General features: G+C 39.1%; 1 protein-coding gene across 12 annotated transcripts in view; it reads left to right on the plus strand.

Moving 5' to 3' along the window:
* MIPOL1 (mirror-image polydactyly 1) overlaps positions 1-24046 on the plus strand; it is a 198528-nt gene that overhangs the window by 167680 nt on the left and 6802 nt on the right. For 10 of the 12 annotated variants that reach the window (XM_054826663.1, XM_054826661.1, XM_054826653.1 and 7 more), the window contains one exon: positions 4150-4380. In XM_054826663.1, the coding sequence (XP_054682638.1) occupies positions 4150-4380 (231 nt within the window). Of the gene's footprint in view, positions 1-4149; positions 4381-8476; positions 8574-11348; positions 13681-24046 lie in introns of those variants that run through there. The other 2 variants (XM_054826656.1, XM_054826657.1) reach the window with 2 other exon arrangements.

A 24046-nucleotide genomic window follows, 5' to 3' on the forward strand; every position in this document is an offset into this window, starting at 1 on the left:
GGTAACGAACTTGTGCGTGAATCATCTAGTGTCCAGGCTGTTTGGACCCTTGTACAGGTCGCAGGTTTCTCTAGATCGTTTCAGGGAAGAAGGCTGAAACTCAATCTACTGCTCATCGTGGATCCATATTCACATGTAATTGAGTTTGGATGGTATGGACATGCATGATCAGCGCTAATCTGTCAACATGTTGTCCTGTTAAATCCTGAGGTTATGGCACCAACCACCACAGAGAAGAAAATCAGTGGTGGGCTCTGTTCAACAAGTGCTTATCATTGGGTTTGGTGAGAGAATATAAAATGAAGAGGGTGCCTGAGCTCATTCTAGACTAAGAATGCGTGAGTACACCACAGACGAGAGAGCGACACTCTGTGATGGACTGTGACAGTGCAAAGAACATACTCTGCGTATGCACAACATGCACTACTGTTATAACGTGGTCTGTGGCCTGTGCGCCAGAGAGGCTAACACAGCTGCTGCCTTCGGTTAAATTAGTGAGGGATGCTTGGGTGGTTGTACTGAAAAGAAAACACAGTCCTCTCAACTCGTGTAATTGCAGAGGAAAGAAGGCTAGTAAAATATTTGTCTATGGTAGGGCAATGCCATCTAGTTACCAGTCTACCAGCTGTCGGGCTTCTGACTCACATGTAAGGCAAACTTGACCATTTTATATCCTCTGCTTTAAAGCAAAATGTCAAAGTCCTTCTAGGTCTTATGGGCTCTTTTTTAATACCATCTCATTACAGTGTTTCCTAAGAACATCTCTGAGGTAGTATTTTCAAGGTATCAGTGCTGCCTGGCCCCCAAGTGCACTCAGCGGTATGAAGGGACCCTCTTCAAAGCCATCCCGAGTGCAGGCTGAGGTCTGAGAGGTCTCCAGAACTTGAGTGTCAGAAACATTTGTGGTGAAAACCAAGGTCAGAACTACATGCCTTTGGGAACATTGGATATGTTTATCACTGGGGTGGGGGAGGAGGGAGGGGACGGATGGGGAATGTTTGTTTTTTGCTGGGATTTTTTTTCCTCCTTTAGGTGGAAGGTTTCTCTATGTTGTTCAGTAATTGCTTCAGGTGGAAAATCATTTCCCACCTTGCAGCAAAAGTATGCCTGGCAAGGAGAGAAGTGTTATAAGAGCAGCACTTCATACAGTTGATTTTCAGCCAAAGTCAAGTCCCTCTGGGAGCAGTTACAACTGGTGAAACTTTTTAGCAGGCTTGAAGCTGCTCTGACCTCAGGGGCTAAGGAAACCTCTTGCTATCTGCAGGAGCTGAATAAGTGACATCATCACGTCACTTTTTCTTCTGCCTGGACACAGTTAAGGTGGGCCCTTGAAGCTCTCAGAACCAAATTGGAGCAAGGAAAGGGCCATGCTGCCATAGTAAAGCAAAAGGCTTACTATAAAGAACATGGGAATTGCTTAAACCACTGAACTGTTTGAATGCTTCCGTGACCCATTCTTCAGGCCTAGAACTCTCATTTATTTTTTTATTTATGGCATCAATATTCTTTGGAGAAATAATATTCAGGACATTAATAAAGGAATTTCAAATTAAGAAGTATCAAAAGGGACTAAATAAAAGTATTTTTGCAAAGCACGTATTGATGGAAATCTGGCAATGGCATGCTTTAAAAAAAAAAAATAAAAGATCTATCAGCCACAGTGCCTCTATCTGGAGGAATGACACTGGCTACAACATATATAGTTGTCAGAATGTATTGGTCACTCAGGTGCAATCATTATGAGTTAAAAGATGTAATAGTGTGTTGCATACAGTATTGATCATGGCCAGTCTTTGAGAAGGAGCCCAACTGTAGCCACAAAGGGACACTATTTTAGAATTTAAATAAATTATTTTTTTTTGTCATATGTTCTGGGAAAAAACCTCTCAGCTGGTGTGAACAAGTTAGAATATTTAGGCTATCCTCTTTTTTTTTTTTTTTTAATTCAAGGACCCATATATTCACTGAACAGTTTAGCTGTTCATCCGTCTTTTTTTTTCTTTTAATCTTGTGCCAGGTGTTTAAGAAGCGGGCAGCAGTGGTATTTCGGTAACCTGCTTTCAGCATTATTTGCATACCTTTGTATTTTTCCATGGTGATCAATGCTCGACCATAGTGGAACTTCAGTCCAGTAAATTTTATGTGCAACTGTTGAAGTAATTTTATTTTTAATGAGTCTGTTCTAGGGATTTTAATGCCCCTTTATAAATATTTATATTTTCAATATGTCTTCATTTAATTGAAAAGGTTCTTCCCATTATTTTCAGACAACCGCAGGTAGTAGGCGTAATGACATATCAATACTCTGACCTTTTAGCTTCTGGATTTCTATTAGTTCATCCACATTTTGCTTGTCCATGTATATTATATCTTTGTATATGATTTTCCTCTATGGGTTGTCAGAATGAAGGGTGTTTTCCATACAAACACCTTAATAAACTGGAAAGGGAGAAAATATGCTACTGCATACTAGCAGCTGTTACGCAGACTGTGTCTTGAGTATTGTAATCAGTCTGCACTGCTAGTGGAAATCCACACTGAAATAATGTTAGATATTTGCATGGTCATCAGTCAGAGGGATGGTCCCGAGTCATATTCATCGATACAGCAACAGCTTCTGATATTCATGAAGTTGTTTTGAAATTACTTCAGTTATTTATCTAAAAACACTGCTCATTATGATATCCTGTTGCCCTCACTTTTGTTATAGATGACTTCCATGAATTTCTTCTACTACCAGCGTCATTTTCCACTGGTGTAAAATTCACCAATGCATTATGACTATGAAGAGGTGGGAAGCAATCGTTGCTAATTCTACAGAGACCTTACTCCCCCACCCCCCAGTAATCAGCTGTTAATGTGATTTCTACCATTGCACCTTAATAACTCAAGCAGCTGGCTACCTACTGATTCCTAGGGAAATAATTCCACAGTCAACAGGCTTCATGGAGGATTTTTTTACCTGATGCACCATGTTCTTTTTTATTCTCCTTTTTTCAATTTCTTCTCATTATTTATAGGTAACCAGTCTGTCTAAAATCCTTCTTTTCCATAGCTCTTGTTAGCTGATCCAGGTATATTTATTTCTTTTACCGTCATGAATCCATTGCCTTAAGACCGTATTCAATTTCATTTTTAATTTCTGACCTCCCTTTGATTTGTCCAGAACTTTCTGGTACAAAGGTACAAAGGTACAAAGCATGTAGTACTGTATTCTGGTTGGTACAATGAAAGAGTATTATTTTTGTGTTCTGTGATTTCGTATCTCTATGAATATATCTCAAAATCATGTATAAAACTGAATGGGTTGAATATCCATCCGTGGCACTTCAGTGTGAAATAGATGGTAAACATCTCTACTTTTTGCCTGAGTGAAGCCAAAACAGTGGGTGAGAAAGGACCTTGCAAGAAATTATGGTGGATATTGAAGTGTTCCATGATAAAACCCTGACGCTGGCAGGTAACCTACCTCTGTCTACTATAGAGAGGCTATTTAAGACACAGTATATTCTAGTACAGGTGTTACTAGCTTATTTAAACCAGCATCAAGAATTATTTTCAATTTTCTCACAAAAAAATTGACCGAAAAGACCTTTAGAATTGGTTAGCATGTGCAAATCATTCATATTTCTAAGTAATCCTGCTGATTTAATTAGTTTAATTTTTGCATTTTAGCATTTTTACCCCTTTCACTATATTGAAAAATCTGCAATTTTGCAAATAAACCCCCTGTAGTTGGTGAGTCTGCTTGTTAAAAGAGAGTCCTGTGTAACATGAGTTAAAAACACGTCAGTAACTGACACTGATAAATTCCACTTCGTGTAAATCACTCTAATAACTTTTGGCTGCAGCTGAAAGGTGATCAGGAAGATGCTACAGCTGAAAAACACTACCTTTTAAGTTTTTGTTGAATAGGTTTTTGACTTTTTAAAATTCTGATAGCTGTTACATACGTCTAGAAGAGCCTTGTGGAAACGGGATGTTCTTTTTGTTCTCTGTCCTTTTGAAATAAAACTTGTTTTGGCATTGGATTAGTGCATGTAGATCCATACATGATCATATGAAAAATATGAATTCAACTGAGTGTAGTATTCTTGCACCTCAGCCTTACACTGAAACTTAATAATGTGTATGATTTTGTTTTCCCAGCTTATACAAATCTTTGCCTGAAGGAATGAGTCTGAAGGAGCAGCTTAACTGTACTTTTGGTACTGCTGAAGGTGGACTGCAAGGCAGGGAGGATGTTGTGACCCTTACCTATCGCCAGATTGAAGATCTGGCAGCTCAGCTGCAGCAAGCTCGGTCAGAGCAGAAGGACACGGAGCTGAAGCTCCAGACAGCCCTGGAGGCTTCACGGGAGGCCAATGAAAAAGTTCAGAAGTAAGTCACTTGCCTTCTTTCAAGAAAAATTGCAGTTGAAAACCAAATGAAGCACTATTTCTTCTGGTATTTTGTCTATGAGCGAAAGTGTGGCGGTACTCAGAAAAGTTCCTTAAAGCGATTCCTTTTTTGTCAGCCGTTCAGCTCATTACTTACTCAGTGTGAAGCCGATCATTTTAAGTTTTATAGTATTATGCAAATCAATGTGCCTGTCATTACTGTTACGGAAACTGCTTTCTGCATGCGCAAGGCACAGAGAAAGTGTTTCCATCTCCTACAAATGGTTTTCACTGTCTTTACCCCGTGGCAATCCTATGGCAACAGAGTATTTGCCTTTATAATTGCATGGTAGAATATTAAGGCTCTCATTTTTGATCTGTTACGCATCTGGCAAGTTTTGGTGCCACGGTAAATGCTGACAGGGTTGTTTAGGGGTGGCTTCAAAATCTCACTGAGACCAACAGGAAGTCTCTGAGTTGGTGAATAGGGATTATATTATCTTTCCCATCATAAGATTCCCTGTTAAAAGGTTACCGAACTCCAAAACCTGAAGTTCCATCTCTACTGAAGTCCTTATTGTCGTGAATGTTATTACTAGCACATAAGCCTTTGAATGTCTGATTGCTGGGACATAGGCAAACGTGTAGGCAGAGCCTCTTCACAGTCCGGCACTTCTCATCTCTGCATTAAATTCATCAGCTGCAAAATACCCCTCTCGCACCCTTCCAAGGTGGTCGATGCTGAACTGATACAAATCTTCCTGTCAGTCCATATTTGTCTTCAACTTTAATGTCTGCAGCACATTTCCAGAGTAGCCAGAAATTGGCTTATAATATATTGTAAGGACCTAACAAGAGTTCTTGCAGTTTAAAAAAAAAAACATGCTGAGTTCTCCTATTTAAAAAATTAAGAAATTGTATTTTTTATATTTTTATTTACAAATACGTAAAATATAGTTGAGATATATATATGAGAATACATATTTTCAGTCATCTCTTTAAAACCTCCAGTGATTGTTTGAGAATCATTCAAATCTTTATTCTGAACACTTAGAAATATTTGAAACTTAAGCAGGTGCATGCTTGATAAAAATAAATCTACAAAAAATGTTAAACCTACAGCATGTTAAAGAGAATATTGACTAAACCTTTCTGGACATTGTTTAAAGTTGTTAATTCATTTCATTTTATTTATAAACATTTACTAACCATAGATATTTAAGTGAATATTGGGGTTTGGTTTGGGTTTTTTTTTTTTTTTAGTGAAGCAGTCTTGTTTAATCCCATGTAACCAGGGTGGCTAGAGTAGAAGTGCAGCCACAACCTGAATTAAAGTGGTGGTGATGCACTGCTATAGTGAAAAGAATTTACGCAATTTAACATGCTCAGCTACTTGGGAAAATTTTGGTCAGGTTAGTTTTCATTATTGCTAAGATCAGACCACTGAGCCTATAGCAAAATTAAACAATTGGGTGAAGTCTTTTGATGACAATAGCATGCCCTTTTTACCAAGAAACTGTGGAAATGCTCTGTGCGTCTTCCCAGCACCCGGAGTCATCCACCCCCATCTTATAATTCAACCTGCAAACAGATTAAGCAGCTGAGTTTGTGGAAAGTGTGTTTACTTTGAGCTAAGAACCCTTGTGTGACACTATAGAGATTCCTCTGACACCTCTGGGAGAGCTACACAGACAGTTCGTACTCATCAGCAGGGAAACCGGGCTGAGAATTCCCAATTTCTTTGTAACCTCAACCGCTTCATACAAATCAGTGTTTGGCAATTAGGCAGGAACTCATTTGTTAGCTTAGCTTTTTATTTCAAAGATGTAGGATGTTCTACATTTCAAAAAGGAACTGACAATTTATAAACCTGTCAACAGAAAGGCTTCTTGGTATTAATTACAGTAGTATTAATTATTAGCACTGTCTTAAGAGGATGTTTATTGTGATTTAAAATGTGATGCTGCAATTCATAGCCTAAATAGGATTCTGAAACATCTGTTTTCCTGATGTCTTTTAAATGCTCAAGTAAAATTGAATTCTGACATAGGAGGGAAGTATTTTAGCAGCTATATAAAGTAGTTTCTCAGTATTATTCAGTAAATATCTGACTAATGTAGCAACAGTTAAAAATCAGAAGAGGAAAATAAGTCTGAGGTTCATTAAGAAAGAACATGATTAGAATAATTAAAATAATCTTGAGAAAGGGTGTACTTTGTGTCTCTGTTCCATGTAATTTACTGGTGTTCGCTATGCCTTTGCTAATCTGTTCTCTGGCAACACTAAAGAATTTTGTAATATTCTTAAAAAAAACTTCAGGGTTTGCATTCAGCATCATATACAGAGTTTGAAATAGAGATGTAATTTCTCCACGGCATTGCCGTCGTGTCAGCCATTTGTGTACCCACCTGCAATTGTTGCTTTTTAAATGTGAGCTCCAAGTCAGAATAGTGGTCCTGTGTTTTCCGTCAGGACACAAAGCATCTAAAAAATTTCTGGATCCTATCCCACATGAAACAGCAGCTGTGAACCAGAAGGGGAATATATTGGAATCTGCTTATAGAGAACTTGGATATAGTAAAATTCTGTTTATTCTGAAGTAGGGTGAAATCTCACACGGGCTCACTGCGGTGTGAGATGTAAATTGCGACTGTGTGCTCTTGCCTGTGAAGATGATTCTCCATCCTAGCAGGGGTGGTGGTGTGAAACAGAAAATGTGGATGCTCAGAGAGCGACCACACAGATTTCGCAGCGTTTGTTTGAATCTATTTTGATTTTGAAACATTAACAAGATACACATTAGACTCTTAAGAGAGCACTGTTCTAGTTTATAAAGCAAATACACGTTCTAACTGTGTGGTGTATGTAAATAAATACATGTATGCGCACACATAACACAGTACGTATTTATTCAATAGGAAATTACGATGATCTGTGTGATACTTAGTATTTTTAACCTGTACTCTGTAGAATGGCTATGACTGTATTTTTCCATATTTAATTAATGTTTCTAATTCATGGTTACAAACAAAGAATTAGGACAGCGGCGCCGAATACACCAGGAGCGTTGGCTCGGCGCCACTGGCCCCCTGCAAGTTTGTCCTGCCTGAGAAGCCAGGAGCCAGCTGGTGCAGCCCCAGCAGGGAGATGGGCCTGACCTGGAGAAGGTGTTTGGAAAAGCTTGTGAATTAATTAATGCCTCTGCCAGCAGAGGAAGCAAGACATTTTAAAACTGTCCTTCCTGCTGGAACCTCTGGGATTGAGGAGTGGCTACTGGTGTCAGTGAGATCAGAGGAGGTTATAATGTAATACCAAATCAATATTAGCCAATTATCAGTAAAGGTTGAGGCCACTTTTGATGTTTTTTCCAGGAAGTGTTCTATTTTTCTGCAACAGCTTTGCAGCTGGAGTGAATCTTAATGCAATTTGTCTGTTGAGGGCTTCTATTTTTTATCACAATTTAACGATTCTAGCTCAGTAAAATGTAGTGCTGTGCATGTGAGCGCGGTCACACTTGCACACCCACATAGCTGCATGAGGTGGCAGCGAAGGGTGCACGTGTAGAATTTCTATGTAATCCTCTAAAAGTAAACACAAACCCACAAAGTAGTGGTGCAGTGCTAAAATATACAGGTATGAAAACAGGCATCAATGGTGAGAAATATGCTGCTTGTGCATTTTGTTGAGGTAGTTGTTACTATGAGCAAAGCAAATACATAAGTGATGTAAAACAGAAATTCGTACTTCATTTGTTCTTAACTGTTTATTAAAGACACCTTTTATTTTGAATTTGGTTTCTTTTCCTTTTAAGGAGGAAATCAGGAGAGTTAAATACTTCAGTGGATTGAATACAAAAGAAAACTGAGCAATCTTCTTAATAAGCAGATAGTTTTATCAAAGGAAACTACTATCTCTCATAAAAGAAATACTATCCTTAATAACGTTTGCTTTACTTCTTAAGGTGTGATTTTTTTGGCCACCTAACTTTCATTGTCACTGGAACACACCCTTTTTTTGAGTAGTCCTGGATTTCCCTCCAGCCTTTCTGAACACGCTCTCTCTGCTTTCGTAGTTGCTGACTTCGTTTTGTTCCTTAGCTGATGCTGATGATAAGCCGATCGATGACACAGCAAAACCAAACAGTTCTTACCAGCATTTGACACAGTTGAAAAGAATACAAAAATGGAAAGAAATAAGGAGCAAGCATTTCTTAAGTGGTTAGCATCCCCCTCTTCTGCAAGTAAAACTAATCTGCCTTCCGAGTACGGGAGCTGTGCGCGTTTCACATCAACGTCCAAGACGTTCTCCCGTGCTGGCTGGAGGGTCTAATCTTTCCCAGAATGATCCAAGCAGTGCAGCTCAAGAGCAAGAATGAATATTTGAATAATCACACCACAATGTGAGGTGACCCTCCGACAGGGGACTGACCAGATACACATATGGATTTTGGGAAGACGCTCTGATGCTCTTTTTTAACACAGCTGTGAGAAGAATGTGGCTAAGACCCAGTAGTCTTTCTGGAGTAGAGCTGGCAAAGGAAACCATGAGGAGAAGAGAATTTAACACATGGGTGTAAGAGAGTCCGCTTCATTGATGCGATCTGAGGGGAATGTCTAATGACTGGAAGAATCAAACTTGGCAATGAAAACACAAAGCTCTTTTCATCAATTCAAACGCAGACTCTAAAGCTGCAGATGGTTACCTCCAGCCTTGCCTATTCAGTGCAGGGTTGTATAAAATGGCACTTTGGTGAATACTAATAGATCAAAACAAAGATTTAATAACATAAAGATGTGTTCATTTTTAAATGAGGATACAGGTCAGTGTCTCAGAAAAGAGTGAAATAAGTATCTTTATGTATGGGTCTAAAGTCTCTGGAGATTTTTAACTGCAAACATGCTATCTTTAGTGTGCAGATTGTATTCAGTACAGCACAGCTATGCAGGGAACAGGCTAAAAGCAAGATTTCCGAATTATTATACTAACTGAGCCTCTTTGCAACATGCAAATATTGTTAACTAGTTATCTCCCTTTTAAAATCATACCTACATATATTTAGTTGAAGTATACATTGCAGCTTGCATGCTTTCAGTCACTCCTTGTAGATAAGAATGGAGCTAGTTAATTAGAAATTGCAGGCAAAAGCACTGCACAAAAGAAACAAGTTTTGCATTCACTGAGACTTAAAGCTATTTGTTTTGGAGGAGCCACCAAATGTCAGATAACTCGACTGGCTTTGTTTAAAATTTTACAGATATGTTTCTTTAATTTTCATCTTTCAAAATAAATACAATTTAATGTCTTATTAAGATGTTACATTTAGATGTTCAGACTTCCCTATTAAAACTAGACTGCTGCTTTTTTTTTTTTTTACTTACAAAAGTGTATTCTGGTGAATGTCAGATCAACACGTTAACTACTGGCGGCTGGGAGTACAGCTTCATAGATATTAATAGTTTCACTGATTTGTGTTAGTAAATAATTTAGCAGATGTCAAAAGTGATTTTGCTTTTAATGAAAACCACTGTGCTGCCTGCTGCTGTGAAGTTCTGCTGGTATTGAATAGTTGGTAATCTTTTAATATCATATAGGGAATAATTTAATTGGTGCTGGCATTTTGAAATGTAAAGTAAGTTCTGATGACTTGTTGAAGAATGTAGACGTAGAGCTACTCTTTTAGTTACAGCAAATTGGCTTAGCTCTGTCGCGCTGAGTCGCATTCATTTGTCCCAGTTAAGGATGCGACCTGTAGTTTACTGAGAAACAGATGCTGGTGGGTACATTCAAAAGACAAGCGAGTGAGGCCAAAGTGCTAAGAATCTTTTACTTGCCATAGCAAGCCACAGAAGTCGACGGCTGCGAGAGTTTGTACAGAAGGAAATGGGGAGGCGGGGAGGACAACTCTTGTAGCAGTCTAAGATCCCAATGAAAACTGGCAATAGTTCTGGACTTTCAGAACTGGATCAAAAGTTATTAAAGGAGATTCAACGTGGAAAAAACTGCTTGATGAGGACTGATGTGTTGGCTGCCTCATGCAATGATTAAAAGCAGATTATAAACTCCATGGGGCCCATAAGAGATACACAATCTCCACAGGCGGGGTTTTATGGTGTTTAGGAAACGCACACTAGCCAGATGGAAGATTCCCAGACACGCAAAACTACCACATACCCCAAAGAATTCTGCAGAGTGCAGCAGAGCTGATGCAAAGTTTCTTTGGCATGCAAGACATGAATAGGAACATGAGAAAGTCTAAAACACAAAATCTAGTAACAATCACATCATATCATATATGAAAATATTACCTTTAACTAGGGTAGCAATAACAGGCAGTGTGAATTTATTGGATTTAGGGGCAATAGGTTTGGAAGTAGCCTGCTTTAGGAATTTAGTGAGGAATTAAGACTAATTGAAATGTGTGAAGATAGTAATGTGTCATCTAACTGAAAGCAGTAGATAGTAGGGTCAGAATTTATTTTAATACTTGGAATTCTGTGCTAACGCCAATGACTCTTCTCAGAAAAATTCCCCTCAGACTGCACTAATATGCATGGTGAAATGATGAATTGAAAAGTCTTTGAGAGATACCTGTTTGTTGTAATAAAAGAATTGAGTAAGCCAGTGAGGTTATGTGCAGCCTCAGAAATTCAACATACAGAATAAAATCAGGTTTCTGGGTCTGGTGGAAATAAAATATTGAACTACTATTCAAATCTAAGGTGAGCTGAACAAATTCAGTCACCGGTGGCATATTCTCTGGAGTGTCGTAGGTATACCACGATTCTGTATCACTGTGCAGATCTTGTTTCCCTTAGTAAGGTTAACTTACTATTCATGCTGTACAAAAGGAAATGTATCACTTTTGCAAAGCTGTAATGAAATGTATTTTCTGCATCAGATTGTATTATCTTTATTGGATGACACTTCACTTACCAATTTTTGAATTGCGTACTCCATGTTACATTGCAGGTAAAATTTGGAGGCTGTGATGGACGGAGTGCCTGATAACTTAGTACCATTAATACTGATAACTTCCTGGCCCAGAGAAGAGAGAACTTGGGTTAGCATATGCCGAAAACTTCTGACTGAAAAAAGACAAAACAATCGACTTTTTGTCTTTTCTGCCTGGATTCCTTGGAGACCCAAATGGAGAAGCACGTGCTGAACCAGAGTGATGCACACTGGTTGCGCCAAGATCTGTGCAGAGCAGCGTGACCTCAGACGTTTTCTTTCAAAAGCATCCTTGGCATCTGTGCCCTCCACTGCAGTTTTCTAAGTGGTTGGTTGGGAGCAGGGGTACTCCTCCGGGGTGTGCCAGAATGGAGCTGAGTTTCCTCCTCTGTCTGCAGAGATCCTAGTTCAGATCTCCTGTATCTTAGGGGGATGTTTTAGCCACGCAGGTTTGGCCTGGATGCTCTCTATTCCTCGCCTTAAAGTAGTACCACGTAGCGGGAAATAATGCAGGCTTCTCGGATCAGAGAGCAGTGAGTAGGCTACTCACCTTTGAGAAGCAAGACCTGGTTCTGACACTCCTGTAGGGCTTTTTCTCGGTTTTATGCAATGCCTGTTGAACATAAATACAGAGCCAGCGTCAGAACACCCATCTCCCATTTTCCAGGTGAGCACCCTCGATCGCCACCCACAGAATCACACCTTCAGGTCTAATAACATTTCAGATGTTTCTTCTGTAGGAATTCATAGCTTCACAAAGAGAAGTAGAGAAGACTCTTCGGCCCTGGAGTTTACAGCTCTCCTGAGAAGTGGCAGATGTGGGTTAAAACCAAGTTTTCCTTAGCTTGGCTGAATGTTCCAGCTGATAGTATAATTTTTCATACTTGTTTTAAAAAGGAGGAGTGGTAGCACTGCTGTTATCTTTGTCACCTTAAAAGAACAAGTGGCCTCAGGTTAGTTTTAGAGAAGGGCAGCTTGAGGATCTCTGGACAGCTTGGAGCAAGACACTTAAACTGAGGGCCCGAGATTTGAGAAAAACAAAAAAAAAAAACCCAAAAAACCCTATCTGGCTAGTTTAGGAGCACTTTTCTCCTTAAATTGGTTGTTGCAAATCCCATCCCAAGGTGCTGCCACGCTGTCTGTGCAGTCTGGAGGAGGAATGCACCAGTGCAGCGCACAAATGAAGCTGCAGATCCCGTTCTCAGTCCCAGTGTCCTGAAAGACAGCTTTGGCGATGTTCAGAATTACTGCAGCCGAGACCCTAGGCAATACTAGTGATTCATAATATCTTTTGACATCTCGTATTCATTTGAAGACGGCCCTTAATAGAGCAGTTTGCGATATCGGTACCAAAAGTGTCATACAGTTATAATGTGTGATTGTGCCAGAGCAGATTATGGGATATCATTCTCATGGATATATTTGGTGTCATAAATTATAGCGAGGCCTATAGCATCTGATGGTTTATGATCCATGCCAGGATTACGTTCAGTGGTGTACTTAACAGAATTAAGGCAAAAAATGCCAGCCAAAGGGAATGACAGGTAAGTCTTTCCCGCATTCCTTGCACACCCGAGATATCCATTGACTGCAGGGAGTTTCACATGGATGAAGAATGCAAAACTGAGCATAGAGTCTAAGTCAAGTATTTATTTTCTTTGTGTAGCTACGGTTTACATTTGCTTAACCTCTGTAAATTGTGGATTGCAGTGCAGATATTGTTTTCTTAAAGTATGGGTAGTTACAATATAAACACAAATATTTATCATCATTTGAATATTTATCATCTCAGCCTTTCACAAAAATATAAGCAGTGCTGAAACTTCATTCTCTCAAACACTAAAATGTATTCTATGAAAGTCAAATGTTTTCAGAGTCAACATAATCACAGTATCCCAGTTTTTGACCTGTGTGTTCATTTACAGTTTGCTTATAGCTGCTTCACAGAGATGGAAGTTTGTAGATTACAACATGGTTTTATTGATTTATCAGTAGCAAAATACACTAAGTATACTCAGTAAACTGGATCGGCTAGCTCTTGGGCTTGTATTGTATAATATCAGCTTGTTGTGGAATACTTCAGAACAAAATCAGAATGTTGGCATAGTTAACATCAATGGTGTAAACCAGACTTGCAAAGACTAATATTTAGTAAGACCAATAACACAAACAAATTAGATTTTGAAGTTGTTTGCCCAATAGGAAGAAGCATGCTGACACAGTATTTGTAAGCCTATAGTAAACCATTCTATGACAAATTATTAAATAACTTTGAAAAGCAGATTGAGTGCTCCTTGAAGAACAGTGAGAAAACTTTTTCTCAGACTTGCTTTTTCTTCCAAGACGATAAAACGAGTGTCACAGCAAATAATCATTTACTTTAATATTTTATATCCAAATAAAATAAGTCCATGGCATTTACATTGCCGTTACTAAATAGTATTTGGTTTGTTTGCAAGAGTCATTTATTTGTGGCTTGGCTAAAGGAATAAAAATAAATTTGTGGTTCTTTCTGTTAATACTCATACTGTTTCTTAACATATGCAAAAGATTGAATACTGTAAATGTATGTGCAGAAGCTCAACAAGAAACCCCAGACTTTCTGAAGCTTCTGAATTACGTATCTTTTAGAGAATTGCTGAAACAGTTCTTTACAGCAACAAACAGCAATAACTGACTAGGCCAGCAAGGTATTTAATTTTAAGCAAACTTGAGATCATTTACATTTTTCCACTGCTTAAAATTAAGTGTACATTTAGTGAAGCAGGGGCTAGTTCTCCAAGGAAAAAATTACAGTTCATGTTTCTAATCTAATACTGAGTCATTTATTAATAGCCAGATTTTTCCATAAGGCTTTTGATTTTTTTAAACAATATTTTGTAGAAAGGCATCATCAGTTGTGTTTATAGGTATGAGGCTAACAACAGTTTTAACCCCATCATTGCCACTATTTTATTGGCAAGTTGCTCAACTTTCCCATTCTACATTTTTGCTGTATGTGATGTGAGTATAAGGATGTGATATAAGGAGTATAAAGATCTAAACACTGAGTTGTTGGAAGGCATAAATCTTTCAGACCAAATTTTATCATTTTAGCCTTAGATTATGGAATTTTTGCCCATAGAAAGTATCAGAATTCAGCCTTTGAGTGGAAGACATTGCAGGTATTGGAGAGGTGTATAATAAAATTACTGTATTTAGTACTTTATTCTGTGCCTCATGATATATCCATCTCTATCACCTCAGTCTTTTATTTGAGAAGATACTCATATAAATTATTTGAAGGATGTAACAGATGAACGTCTACATCAGATAAAAGGGATATCCTAAGTGGAGAACTCAACACAAACGACATTTCGCAGATGTCTGATTTTAAACACTGAGAAAATATTTTACTCTGTGCTTTTGAAGAATTTCATGAATCTTGATGTAAAGCCAAATTTTTATGCTTTCATCAGCAGACATTAAAAGGTTTTTCTCCTACAATCAGTCCCATTCGTGTCACCACCAGGCAGAATTGCCACCAAGGCCTGAGTCTGCAAGCCCACTGGTTCAGAAGAATTAAAGCTGTCCTCAAAATGACCTGAAGGTCCAACTGCTGCTCTCCTGTGTCAGCCTTGCTCAGGAATTCGCTCGCCTCCCAGGAGCAGGAGGAGAAGTGCGTTCCCAGTCGGATGGCAGGAACATGGAGCAAAATAGGCCCAGGAGGCCAGTGAAAAAAACTCTCATGTGAATTGTCTTGCTAGAACGGTGCAGAAGACAGTTGGAGACAGTCTGTCTGCTGGCTACTGGAGAAAGGTTACTGAAGCTTAGAAGTGGGAAGGCTTCTTACCTTAATGGCCTTAAATGGCTGATAACATAGTAAAAAGCCTATGAAGTATTTTAAGGAGCACTATGCATGTGTAGAAGACACTTTGGTCTGTGATGCTGTCTCAACTGGTATTTTAAAAGCCCTTTTTTTGTGTGTAAATGAGCGGCTAGGCATCATTTCTGTTTTTATCCCTGCATAGGAGACCCCGTCGCAATATCACCATAATAGACAGACTTCATGCTTATAACATCTATCTATAATATATTGCAAATATTAAGAGGAGAGAGGAAGTATCACCCATGGATTTTTTTTGTTAGTCCACTACTGACGGAAGACTGCTCTCATTTTTTTCTAGAAATACTTTTCAGAAGTATGACTAAGTGTGAGTCGCCCTGAAACCAGGAGAAGTCTGTGGGCACTACTGGATCACCAAGGAAGGGTGGGGAGTTCACCTACCAGTCTGGGCCCGTTACGAAGGACTTTTATCATAAGTGGGAGCTTAACTAAATGCTTTCCTCTTACATTCAAACCCATTTCCATTGTTACTTGATCTCTCAGTGATATCATAGAAGCCATTCTGGCTTGGGTGATATCCCATCAGTTAAACCAGGAGGGCAAATCTATTGAAATACATCAAACCTTTGTAAAAATGATTATTTTTAATGTAAAGTGGAGAGATTTGATGATGGTTTATAGGAAGGAATTTTCTCCCCGCAAGCTCCAGATTACTCTTGGTCACGAGGATGGGAGCTGTCTAGAGCCAGCAAGTCTGCATCGGGTTTTGTAAAATATTTGTGGAATCAAGAAAAAAGCTCATGTTGTCTTTATTATTTGCAATATCAAGAGGAGTCTGCCAAAGTTGTGCTTTGATGGGAGGTACTTGGGAAACAGCCTGAGCAGTACCTCAGTATTTGCGATTTTACAAACTCATTCTAAACAAGACTTGACCAGAACACACCCAAAAGGTGTGGAACTGGCTTGGAGTAGGCAGCTGAGAGGTTCAGACCTGGTCTTACAAGGAAGGCTTGTCTGAAACGTGCAGAAAGGTGTAATGTGGTGGTTTCAGACTGATACTTTGAGAGTCTCTTAGTAACACCTTTCTCTACAGATCCTTAAATGTGTATTGATCTGCTGGTCCTGCATTTCATGAGGAATCCTGTCTAACTGTTTGTTTCGGGCAGGTTTGAAATAATATTTGGTTTAGATATTCAATATTTTACATTGCTCTTAAATATTCCTGAAGAGGGATTTAGAACAAAACACAATCCACTTAAAAGTAGGTCATTTTTTTATCCCCTGAAATACATCTCAGCTGGATATAGAATAAGAGAACTGGCTAGTTGTTACCAGTTGACATGGTTCAGAGCACAGATCGAGAAGCTGAGAGAAATGGGCTCTGTATCCAACAATTTTAGGCTCTAATTCTACAGTTATTTATTCCTTTACTTTCTTTGGTGTGTGCTCATGAGGAACCCAGTTCAGCTTAAGACTGCTTACACATAACATTAAACATGAAAAAAAGTTTGCGGGTCTTTTCAGTTTTCTTGATTGGTTGAGCTTCATCAAGTCATTTCACTTCTCTGCACGCTGTTTTGCCACATGCAAAATACACATAATGCAAAATAGACCTGTTGTCTGCCTTTTGAACATTTCACATAAAAGTTCTGACCATCCCTCTATGTTGTGAGCATTCGAAGCGAAGAATATTTACTTTTCGGAGGTAGTATTGCTCTCAAGAAGAAGGTGGGAAACAGTTCAGAGACGGAATAAGCTTGCCTGTGATTCACGGTGCTCTAATGATACCAAACATCATTACCAATGGGCAGCACTAGTGTTCATCGAGAGGCAATAGGAAGGAATATTTTTCCCTCTCCAAATGGATAAATACTCTGACAGCATATTTTCTATAGGGAAGATATATATTAGTGTAAGGTAAAACTGCTAGCTTTCCCTAAGCAGATGACAGAGACTTCCAAGAAGTATTTGGTAAGGAAATCCAGGAGACCCTTGCCTATTCATACCAGCACAAAGTCTGTGGAAATGCTGTCACCATAATGAGGAGGCTTTGATGTCAAGCTTTCTCCTAAAAAAGAGACCAGCTGTGACCCCAAATGAGTGGAAACAGTGACCTTCAGTGCTAAAAGTAATTCAAGCTTATGGAAGGAGGTATCTAAAAGATTTTTCTTTCACAAATAGAAGTAGTAAACTGCATAAAATTTGAATTTAAACTGTTAGACTCAAGCTGGAGTAACTAGGAGAAATTTTGTGATCTGATTAAATAATCTGATCAGTATTATTTGGCCATCATATGCCAATATATCCTCTATTTCAATTATTGTTAAGTTTTTAACTCTTTAATATCAGTCACATACTCGGATATGAATGGTCCATCCAATAGTAAGAGTCTCTGCCTGGTCTAAATGATAAGCATGTTATAGATCTCAATTTACTGAAACACAGATGAGGTTATAGCATAGTGATTTCAGGCGTTATTTTTCTTTCTCATAAGCTCATTTATTTTAGGCAATCAGTATATTCTGTCCTGAGAAAGCATTTGAAAGGAACGGAGCAATACCTTTCACAAGGTGGCATTAAATCCAGCATAGATGCAAAGTCCTGATTCTGTATTATCCTGTACTGTGTAGCAATCTCCATCAATGCAAAGTAGGGTGAAATGCTGTCAAAATAGACCAACTGTGTTTACCACTTACTTTCCCTGCTGCTAGTGATGGCACAAGGTGAATAGTAATGGTGAGCTAGCTCATAATCTTCCAAACAGAAGGTAGAGAGCAAACAATTTGACAAGATTAGTTATTGTGGACCACAGATAAAGGCTTAATATTTCAGCCAAGGCCTGTGTAAGCCAGGTTTATTTTGAAATATGTCTGCTGTCAGGAGCCCAACTGGCTGTATTTACTTCTAAGTTTAATCATACACAGAATTACTCTTTTGGGTTGAGAAGACGCTGAAAGGGATTTAATAGGAATGCTTGTTTTGTGACACTGCTTTTCAGAGGCAGAATGGTTTGCTCTGCCAAATTTAAGGCCTGTAAGTTTAATGGAACATACTTTTTGGAGTGACATTACAAACAGTGTTGGGCAGGCAGGAATTGGCAGTGGTGCCTGGAGTGATTAGATTCAACACTGTGGTCTACCACGGTTTAGAGCTCGCTGATGCTGCTAAATCAGTCTCTAAGACTTGTGTTTTAAGGCCAGAAAGGACCATTAATACTGGTCAGTCCAGCCACCTGTCTAACACAGGGCACCGAATTTTACTCGGTAATTCCTGCATCAGGTTCAAAACCACTGCTGAACTCCAGCGTGTCATTTAGAAAGACGCCTGGTCTCCGATCCAGAAGGTGCAGAGAGAACTTCCTTAAGCAGAGAGAAGCAGCCTGGTGCATCTGAACCACACGTAGTCTTTGCCACTGTGATGATTTATGAAGGAATTGTTACAGGCTGGTGTAGGACCGTTAAATGCAACCAGCAATGTCTTTAGAGAGTCAATCAAAAATTATTATTGTTCAAAAGGCAGGCTTTTGAGATGGCAAAAATAATACCTGCATTGAAGAATAAGAATAATGAAAGATTCACTGAACCACCCAGAGGTAAGAGGGTGATGCTCCCGTAGCATGGTAGATAGGCCACTCACTGCGAGGTCATGCCCTTACATTCCAGGCTTTGATCCAGTGAATATTTAAGCATTTTATTCAATTAGAGCAGCCTCAGCATTTGAAACTGAGAACAAGCCACCCCAGCACCCAGTGTTAGTGCAGTGCTGCTCCCTTGAGAGGGAAGCAGCTGGATTCGGTTCCCCTGTACAGATAATAGAGCTGAACCAGTTTCCTCCAGCCTCTTGAGTAAATGATCCTATCCAAGTGACTGGGTGAGACTAGTATCACAGCAGCCTCTCTTCTCTGTGTCGTTTGTTTCCTTGACTTTTACAGAAAATGCCTGAAAACGAGCACTCCGTGTAGGATTCGATGAAATATATCCAAGAGGAAGGCTGAAGGAAAGGAGAGGAAAAGGAGATGAAAGGAATTCTTTATTCTGAGATGAAATTAAGTGAATGTGTTTGTATGACCACTCACCGAGCAGTCACTTACTCACTGAGCTCTACTGCTAAACTGCTTGTAATGCTTTTGTCCAATGCATTCTATTTACTTAATATATTTTCAAATGCTTGGTTTCTAAAGGGAATTAGTGTTAGCAAAACACATTCCACAAGAAGCCAGAAATCGCCCAAGTAAGGCCATCTTCATAGCCTGAGCCTAATCTTATCTACTGGAAAGATAACCAAGGGTTATAGTTTAGGTTTATAAGCCTTTATATAGCATTTCAAAATCCAGGAGGGTTTTGTTTTTATCACTTAACTCCTCCATCTGCAGGTAGAAGCTATTGTTTTCGGCTAGTCTATATATTGCTTTGCAGATTAGGACATAGGCTACTTGAAGGATGCCCTTTTCTTTCAGTTGAGTATCCATTTTGGCTATTTCTGGGGCATGATGCCCTGGAAGATCACTCTGTGACTGTATAGCTCTGTCATAGTCAGAACTTGTGGATAAAGGCCGCTGCTCTCCTTTGGAGTGAGTTCCTTTGGCCAGAGATGGAGCGGTGTGGGAGGATGTATGATCTACATGGATTTATGCAGTTGCAGAGTTTTTACTGATCCCAAGCTACAGTTTAGAGCTAGACTTCTTCAGCAGAATACGTGAAAGAGGAGAGCAAGCCAAAAATGTGCGTAAGAGTCAGCACTAGGGACCAGTACGTAACATTTTTGCAACTATACATCCGGCTTCTGGGCTTCCAGAACAAACTTCTCTGTCAGTAAGGAATTTAAGTCTGCTTTACGGAGACTGATTCTAAAACCAAGATGATTTATACTCAAGGGAGTAAAGCTCTGTAAGGCTTTGCTAAAAATCGAAGCAGGTTGTCAGACAGTTCAGGAGCTATGTAAGAACACTCCGTATAACAGCATACACTCCATACAGGCTTTTTGTCAGATGTATGCGTAGGTCGTAAGAGAACACAATTTGAAATAAGTGGAAAAGGAATTCAAAATGGTGAGAATTTGTCTTGGGGAAGACACACCTAGCAATGTTCTTGTTTAAGTAGCATTCCTCTAAAGATGAGGACCTTCTTAAAGCTTACAACACTTTTAGAAGTACATATTCAAACCGGTAATGTCATAGCAGCAAGCCCCTCAAGGAAATATTTTATATTTCTGTATTAAATTCCAATTAATTCCAAATTTGTATTGAAGAATAATTAAGCCACTGCAATTCAAGACACTTCACAGTGATGCATCTTTTGCTAACTTAAAAATAATGATGGACCAGATGTCCCTTTCCTAATTTGGGGGGCTATTTTATTTTTCCAATTCATGGAAGTGCTGAGATGAGCATTAAAGAAGGAGGTCGTGTAGATAAAGAATATTTCTAGCTCTCACCTTTGTGCTTTTCATGGATGCAAATTCTATCTATCCTGAAAAACACAGGACTTTTTGACTTTGGGTATGTGTCAGTCAGTATAAATAAAACCAAAGTCGTACCTATCCATCTGAATACATAGTTTGTTCCTGTATTTTGTATGCCATTTTGTACTCATTTTGCACTCATTTTGCATGCACACATACGGTAATTGTATAGGGAATGCTGAAGTGGCATTTGCTAAGACAATTTATTTAAGGGACAGATTTTCTAGAATTATTTATGTACCAAGAAATAGCAAAGGTCACCTACTGGGATTTTCCAGAATCTCTAAGCAAGAACTTGCAATCTGTGAGAATGAGGAACGAGACCTTAAGAGGCATTTTGAACATTCCAAAACGTGTCTGTCTGTCCTTGCACATTTGGACCTTCACCACTGCAGCTGAGTTGCCCACCATATCATTCTTCTGTCTGACATAAAACACCAGCTGAAATACTTTATTCTGGAATGACTTGTTTGGTTGCTTCATGAAATGCAAATTCAATGAGTGTCTTTCTTACATCTCAGCAGAAGATAGTGTCATAGTGTGCATTTAATTTATACTATGAGGATTGTTTCCTTCACAAGCAAAAAGACAAATGCCACTTGTCAAATTTGTGTCTTAGTATATGGTCAGACATAGTCAGTATTGCTTTCAGTTACGTAAAATACAGTGAGATTATACTGGCAAATACATCATGATTGACAAAGTAATAAAAGTTGCTTTCTTCAGGTCAGTGTCTTACATATTTTGAATAAAACTCGGCAAACACTGAGACTTTTAGGGTAGTTCCCAGCACCTCCCATTCGTCTGTTTAGATATTTATGTTACCTTTGATCTTGAGGTGTAAGACTATTCCTTCAGTTTTACCGCAGATTGAAATGCTCAGCCTCCGGAAGGAGCTGCCCGCAGCATCCCACCGGGCAGGGTACGGAGCCTTATCAACAAGGGGCGATTCTGCCACCCTCACCCCTTGCAGGTAGCAGTACCTCATCGACACAAACGGCCTCGTTAGCTGCCTTTTATTACTCACAAAGAAAAATGTTGCTTAGTGTGAGTCGGGATGGCAGAGTTGGGCCCTTGGTGAACAAAGAGTCCAGGATTATCGTTCCGAAAAGCCCCCTGAGGCCTGTATCAAGAGTTATTAACCACTGATTCAGCCCATAGCTTTATTTTGTAGGCTTAAGTGGGATTTCAGTGGTATATTGGGTCTTGTGTCTGTGTAGGGGTGAATTTTGCCCTCTGTTATTTTATCTTATAAATAGCTGTTACAGTTTCTCTTTTACATTATTGTTTAAATCTCTTTCAAAGGTATGGTTTCTTAATCCCCTGCTGGTTTTTTTTTTCTTTCTTCTAATAAAGAATAAATAAATTTGCAAATCCACACATGACTGAAACAAAAGGCAAATAAGCCCTGCACGGTTTGTGTTTGGTGCGGGATACCTCATTTTGATGATTTCAGTCATCATTCATTTGAAAGGCAGAAGCTATGATTGTTAAGCCTCATTATTTTCAATGAAGCCTGACAGTTTCAAGGTTAAACAGAAGACAGCTACTTTCATCCCAGTGGTATTTCTCTTCAAACATGGGCAGCTCTTCGCTAACTTGTCTGCTCTGGCGTGCAGTGTCATTGCTTGGTCACAGAGTGGTGCACATCTAAGCCCAATTGCAGGACAGTGTGCAAGCAGTGACCTCCAACCTGTGTCTCCCCAAATTAAACTTCAATTATTGAAGTCATTTTTCCCCCACTTGTATAAGCCACGCAGCGTTTCTTTTTAACTGAACAGTGATTTAAATAAGCAATGATCTCAGATTTTACTATTTTTCTGCTGTCTCCCAGAAGACAATTTGCAGCCCGAACCTTCTGTTTGTCCAGACAGTTTAAAATGTTTGTCCTGTGATTTGTGTCTCTGAAGCACATTAGAGAGGGTGCTAGTGTGTGAGGGAAAGAGACCTCCAGTGATAGTTAGAGTGGTTGAGAAAGCTGCAAAGCTTCTGAACATACGTGCTGCTAAAAGTGAGGACTGACCTGCCATTGCTTTCTGAAATTGCACATGGACTGACTGATTTAACAGGGAAACTTCTCAGTAAGAGAGGCTGAGGAAACTACAACCTACCAGTACCTACCTGTTATCTACCAGTAACTGAGTTAAAACCCTTAGAGCCCAGAAAACATTGGTTTGTCCACTGTGAGAAAACTTCCAGGAGCAAAAAGCTTGTGAAAGCCCTGACTTTATACTTGCATGGACTGACCACGCTGAGTTCTCATAGACTGGGTGCTGCCTCCATAAGGACAAAGAAGTGCAGTAGATGTATGTTACAAAAACAGGAAAAATGCACTAGTTGGCTAAAAAGGAAAAGCAATACATGGAAAACTGTCGGAGAGGAGTAGCTAAGCATTAGTTTTTCACCTGTGCTTTCACTCCTTTAGAGTCCCTGTGGAACAGCTAGAACCAGCTGAACTTTCCACATGCATTTCCTGGTGTCTGATAATTACATTAGGGTGGTGAATTCTTAATCTTGTTTCAGGAATTAAGTCACCTGGTGAGTACAATGAAAGGTGTAGCTTCGTGGTGCTTGGTGGTTCCTGGAAAACAAGAGTGTTTCAATACGTACCATGTGCGTTAGTCATGACTTGTGGCAATAAATCCGAGACGTGTTAACTAGTTTTCATGCGCTGAAGTTACTAATGCATCCATGAGATAAAACTAATTTGGCAATTTTGATAAAGCTGTGTTATTTTTATTTCCTATTTGCATTCTTCATGTTGTATAATAAATTGGGAAAAAACCCCAAAACTCTCTTTTCAGGTAAGAAAAAATGGTCAACTTTGCAACAGTGGATACAGCTATTTGAACCTGCACATTTTATCCATTATGGAAGTTGTGTGTATAATATGCTGGACGTGGCTCTAAAAGTGTTCCACTACAGACAGTGTCTGCTTTTATATAGTGTATTTGTGGGAGAGCTTTCATTGAAGGATTCCATAAAATACAGATAAATTGAAGAAATATCCTAAATGCATGATTACTGGAGTGCTGAAGATAAATGTGTGCAAATGGAAAACGCTGAACAAACTTAGACCTTTGAATTTGCCTACATACTTTAACAAAAGCAAAGAACAAATTAAGCCAGTGAGATGCTGGACATGCTTATAGCCTGTGCCTTAAAACTGAGAGAGGAATAGGCAGCTCTTTCCTACTTTAGACTGTTAATTTTTCCGTAGTTGTGTCGACATAATAATCATATGGGCCACCTTCAGAATATCATCATCCACATCCTCAGAAGCTTGGCTTGTTGAGTATTTTTTAGAAGTTTTTGACATAAAACACATGGAGTTTTAGACATAAATTTATAAACTGGACAATAAAACTATCCGTTGGATAATGGGCAGGGTATTTTTTAAGGGGAAACAACAGCTAAGTGTTACATTTAA

This window comes from Grus americana, chromosome 5, assembly GCF_028858705.1.
Source record: "Grus americana isolate bGruAme1 chromosome 5, bGruAme1.mat, whole genome shotgun sequence".
Taxonomy (NCBI): Eukaryota; Metazoa; Chordata; class Aves; order Gruiformes; family Gruidae; genus Grus; species Grus americana.